General features: G+C 35.4%; 1 protein-coding gene across 1 annotated transcript; it reads left to right on the top strand.

Annotated features, from left to right (window-relative positions):
* Positions 1-1,513: 1,513 nt before the first annotated feature.
* Positions 1,514-2,398, top strand: CBG27596 (the record flags this gene model as incomplete). The annotated part of the gene is made up of 3 exons (XM_045239325.1): positions 1,514-1,554; positions 1,601-1,783; positions 1,825-2,398. The coding sequence occupies 3 exons, from the start codon at positions 1,514-1,516 to the stop codon at positions 2,396-2,398; spliced, it is 798 nt and encodes a 265-aa protein (XP_045099955.1).
* Positions 2,399-6,000: the final 3,602 nt, after the last annotated feature.

Here is a 6,000-nt window from a genome sequence, read left to right as displayed (position 1 = left end):
TTTTGCGATTTTTAAGCATTATTGTATTTCATCAGACTTGGAGTATCACCAATTCAAGTAGTTCTCAATCCGAAGCTGCTGAGCACTATCTTGTCTAAAACTATCATAGTAGCATCAAAGCCAAATTTCCCTATTTCTGCAAACCCTGATTTCGAAACGGTACGTCACCCTCTCCCCCCATTGCTCATCGACCCATTCTATCTGATCATTGACCATTCGAAATTTTCGTGTGACTCATAACGTTTTTCGATTGTCTCTCACTCGATCATTCTAGAATTGATATTCGAAAAATATGCATCTCCCATTCCCTTTCGCCGCACAATCACATTTTTTTGTTTCACTCGATTTCTTGAATTCCCATTATTCCTCTGATAGCGCCTTCGCCCACACAGACATGTTTGATCACGAGATTCTCTAAAATTCTTTGAAAACCTTCGATTTCAGAATTTTATACAATTTTTTCAGATCATTAGTCCTGTAAGCTGAAACCTAAGAATGTCATGAAAAATTACACTTTCCCTTCTCGAATCAGTTTTTCTCAATTTAAAAAGCATTCAGTTTCCCAAATAGTTGAAAATTTGTGGTTTTAGATCATTTGAGTTTCTGACTGTTGATTTGCGATACCATAGTTTAATCCGATCAACTTTTTTCAAAAATTTCGAAATTATGAAAAATTTCCCTAATATAATCGGACAGCTGAAAAAGCTGGAATAAAACTTAAAGATTACTGTACTTCTCGATTTTCTATTTACTTTTTCCAGTAACAAAATGATTTCCGTTATGTTGAGCTGCTAAAAAACTATTGAAGATTGAAAAATTTTAGGTTACGTAGCTTTTTGATAAGTATTAGAGAAACTATTAATTTAGAAAACCGTTTGAGGGTTTCTGTAGATCCAGTGACTCATCCCAATTTTCTAGAAACAATGCATTACGGTAACAGTTCCCATTGCTTCTACACTGTTCTTATTTTTTTATTTTTTACTGGGAATAATATTCAAATTTTTGAATTTACTTTTTTCATCTCGTCGCACAATCCCATCTTTACCGTTTCTCATAAATTTTCGGTTTCCCATCTTTTCGTCAAAAAAGACTATATGGTAAGATTTCGGTTTTGTTTCATCTCATCGTTCGGTCTCCCACCCTAGAAGAAGCCCACACAGTCTTTATTCCATTTGCATACAACGAGCCATAAAATTTTTATAGCGGTACTGTTCCCAAAGTTCTTACAAATGTGACTATTTGTAAATCAATTGCTAGACTAAACAGACGGCTGTCAGCCATACGTCTACCGTGGTAATTTTCTAATTGAATGATATATATTTTAGTGAGCGAAAAAAATATTGAGACAGAATTGAGCTGTCGCTCTCCCGTCATGTCCATATTCTCTCTTGATTTTTTTCCCTAAAAACTAGTACAAATTGCAGAAGTTGTCAAGAAATGGATAATCCTTTTCCACCACTGAACCGCGAAGTACCGTTGCCTCCACTGGTCGAGGATCCAATCAGTGCTGAGGATGTCGAAGCATTCAAAAATGGCAATCATAAAACGCGGCAAGTAGAAATCTCTACGTTTAATCTATAATATTTAAATGCATTTTTAGTGCTCTCATCCTTGCCCAACATTTGAATGCTCGGGTCTCCAGATCAATATTTGTCAATGTTCCATGGGAAGTTGCTCGTTACGGTGCGGAGCCATTGCCTTGTTTGGCTAACTGGATCCATGATTTTCTGATTCAAAACAAAGGTCACCCAGTTCCAGAAACTGATCGCCAAATCCTCGAAATGTATGTTGAAAGGAGAAGAATTTAAAAAAAATTACTTTCAGTGGCCAAGCTCTCAGTAACCACATCAACGACCGTATCATTGCATGCCGTATCCATCGTATGAACGACCAAGCCAAGTATGAAAAGGAGCCAAATGCGTCATTCGCCGATGTCATCTTCAAATTCTCGCTTCTCACCACTTACGAGCGTTACCATCCACCAGTGATCGGATGCAGCATCTCTCATTTGCGCCCATTCCTTGTCATAAACTTCGCAAATCTACCTTCTGAGGAACTGAAAGAATCTGGAGATGTGAGCAAGGAAATGGGAGCTGGAGATGGGCGAAATAGCGAGGAAGATGGACCAGGGGATGGAAAAGAAATCCAAAACGGAGGAGCGGAAAATGGTCAACAAGAGCCACAAGAGAAGGTAAAGAAGATCGGTGAAGAAGAGAAGCTACAGGTTGGAGCCGAAAATGTTGGTCTTGGAAATGAAAACTTGGAGAAACACATAGAAGAGATCGGCGAGCAACTGAAGGAAACTGATTTGAAGGATCAATCTGATGAAGCTGAAAAGGAGCAAATGGAACAAGAAGCTGGTTCTGGGAAAGAGGAAGAACAAAATCATGGGAAATAAATCTTCACAATTCATCATTTCTTGGAGAATGAGTAATTTTTCTAAATAATGTGTTTTTCGTTTCCGTTTTCCCACGCCTTTCCCGTTTTCTCATGTTTTCATATTTTTCTTTTTTTGTCATTTCGGTTCTTAGTAGGCAAACATGGAATACCTACCTTTCTCATTTCTTTTAACTATCTTTCCCATTCCCCCACTTCAAGTCAATTTATCTCGGTCACTCTAGCATATACCAAAAATTGGTCAACTAACAAATTGCTCCCCATTTTTTGACACAAATTTTGTTAGTTGACCATTTTTTGAAATCTTGTTCGCGAAACAAGATAAATTGAGTCAAAATTGAGAGTGTGGTGCTCATTCTATAGCGTGGATTACGGTAGTATCTTTCTGATATGAACTAGCTGAACTTTTGCATAAAGCAAAGTTTCTGAAATTCACGTCATTTCTATTCTCCCTTAATTTCTTCCTATACTTGTCTTAATTTTTTTTCAATGTTTGCCTTCTGGCCAGTAATTATATTATTCTCATATTCCCTCCTCTCTCCTTCGTCGCATTTTTTTTTGGTTCCGAAAAATGTTCTGGTTAATTTGAATGTGTATTCCGTGTGCCTTTAATTCATATTGTTCCGTGACACATTTATGTGACTGGCTATTTTGTAATTCTGACCTTTTGCAGTTTTCCATTTTTCTGAATTTGTAAACTTCAATACATTGACTTACAGTGAGATGTTCCAAACGGGACTCATAGTTGAAAATTAAAAACTTGGAAATCGAAAAATGCTAAAGATTCCGAGATTCCAAAGTTTCGAAATTGGAAAATTACGAAATTTAGAAAAAAAAGCAAAAATTGTGAAAATCGGAAATTTCGATTTCCCGAAACATTTCCGAAAGGCCATTTTGAGCATCTTTGGTTTTGATTTATAGGGTATAAGACAATCACATTTGAAAAATGACACATCTCTGCGCTCTGCAGTTTCAAATAATTAGTTTTCAGTCTTCTCAGATTTCTAGTTCCTCTTCCATACTAGGTTTCAAAGTTCTACTCCTTGAAACTAAACATCATCGCAACTAGTTACAGTTTTTTCCCGGTCGTCAAGAAAATGTGATGTTCAAGGAACATTTTTCAGTTCCAAGATGATTGTTATCTATATTGGGAGAAATGTTAACAATTCTGTGAATTTCCCGCGTTTCTGAACTTCGGTTTTTCTTCAGTGAATAATAGTTTTCAATAAAATTCCTGAAAGTACGTCACTAATTATTTCATTTTCATAATTACGTTCTCTACTCCTTTTTCATAAAAAAATAAAAATAAACTCCCCCATAACAAAACTTCCTCATCATTTTTCAAAATATTATTTTTCATCATTGCCACTATAATTATAGTTTCGCACTTTGAAGTGCGCGCGCGAGGTGTATAGATACAACTAATTGAGCTTCTATGGAGCAGTGAAGACGTCAAACCGCGCTTCTGGCTCCTTCTTCAAAACTATAGTTTTTTTGCGTCATTAGAAGTTTTTGTCTATTTCTGGAGACCGACATAAGAAGTCATAAGACGTCGTCATACTAGTCTTTTTCTGTACATTTTCCTGAAAAAATCTTGATAACGTCATCATGTGATCGTTGTGATTTCAGGGTAGTATAAAATTGTGACTTCGATTTTGAAGAAAGATAAGTTAGTCTCCCACAATTACCCTCACAAGGCCCTCAACCGCAACATATTGTGAATCCATATTGGGATGTTAAGAATTTTAGAATTCGCTCGCCAGTTTCAGCCGAGCTTTATCAGTTTCAGTACCAAAAATTGCATTTTGTGCGAAAATAGATTTTTAATTATGATTAGGAACTTTTTTTGGGAAAAGAGATTTTTGAAGTGAGGTCATCACCTGTTTTTGACGTTTTTATAATAAAAAACATAATGTTTCTTTGAAATTTAAAAATTTGAAAAATGTTCAAAAATTCTGAAATTCTGAATATTTCATAGCTAGAGTATTCCGAAAATCCAAAAAAAATTTCGAATTCTCAAAATCGGAATACTCTAAAATTCGAAAATTTGGAAAATCGGAATACTCTAAAATCCGGAAATTTGGAAAATTAGAATTTTCGACTTCACGAAAAATTTGGGAAAGGCGATTTCGAACATTTCTGATACTAACAATTGCACGACATCTCCTGATTAGGGATAAAACTGAGAGTTTAGTAAAACATTTCAGACATTTTATCAAGTTTTTTTCTCGATATTTTCCACCACTTGAATTTTTCCAAAAACTGGAAAAGTGTGCTTTTTGAAACAATGCCTGAAATATGTAAATTAATTGAATTCTTAGTATTACACAACACATTTCTTCTTCTGAAACGTCATAGAAGTGAAAAAAAATCTTGTTTGAGAATCTCTGTTTTTGAACTGAAATCGGTGCTGAAACTCGTATAACTCGGTTGAAACTTAGGATCAAATTCCAATATTTTCAGAAATGTCTAGATAGACTATTCTCAATCTATCCTGAATTTTCATCAAAAAATGAAATCAAAAAGTTTTGTGGTTCACTTGTCAAATGAATTTTTATTAATTTGTAATGTAATCCTTATAATCTCTTCTTTTATTTCTAGAAAAACCTTTTCTTCAGAAATCAAAGACTAAAAAAACTCTAACATCGTTTGTTGGATATATGATTATCCCCCTCAAACTAATTAGTGTGCCCTTAATAAGATTTCTATTTAGCTAGACTTTCTCTTTTGATCATAGGATTTGCACGTTTTAGATGTCTTCTTCAACATCAAAAATTTCAACATTGAAATCATCACAAATTTTAGGAAATCCCATTGGAAAACACATTATATTTCAGTGCCGAGCACTAACCAACACCTTATCTCTTTGCTCCTTTTTATCTTCTCTCTCCTTTCATTTATTTCCAAGTATTTTCCTATTTCCACCACAAATTCGTATATTCAATTCATCAATCAAGTTTTCATCTCAAATATTAAAAAAAAGAGATTTATGCTTGCGCTTCTGAAATTTCCGATTTCGGCATCTTGTGACTTCGAGCGCCGTGTTTCCGATTAATCATGGGTGTCAGTCACTTTGAAGAGCCCCCGAAACCAGGCCCCGAAAACACTACAATTTCCATGTCACACCAGATTTTGTCAATTCCCATCCGCTGCCCTACATTTTTCGTCTGTGGCTATTGTAGGCCCCGCCCCTTTCAATCCGGACTTTTGAGCCGAGTGCTCTCTTCCACCTTATGTATTTTATGAGGTTTTTACGAGGATACTAGCCAGGAAAAATTATTAGAGCCTTTTAGGCCAATTGCTCTGATGCATTAGATTCTTGAATCGTTAGAGATTTTTTTGACTCATCATTCTCATCATCATCACCAAAAATAAATAAATATTTTCTTGCAAAAACTTGCGCCTTTTCCCATGTCCATTTTTAATTCCATAATCTATTCCAGAAAAGCGTGTATCTCTCATCCGAAGAGTAGTCTTTGATACATATTCCCACTATGAGAAGACGTGTTATTTTTTGTTGGTTTCTCACACATGTATATAGACACCTAATAATAGCGAGCGTCAAGTGCATCTGAAGAAAGTACATGCTCATTTTCCTCCGCT

This window comes from Caenorhabditis briggsae (assembly GCF_000004555.2).
Source record: "Caenorhabditis briggsae complete genome, chrX, whole genome shotgun sequence".
In the NCBI taxonomy this organism is placed as follows: Eukaryota; Metazoa; Nematoda; class Chromadorea; order Rhabditida; family Rhabditidae; genus Caenorhabditis; species Caenorhabditis briggsae.
Note: the sequence above shows the minus strand (reverse complement) of the source record. Positions and strands in the feature narration are given on the sequence as shown.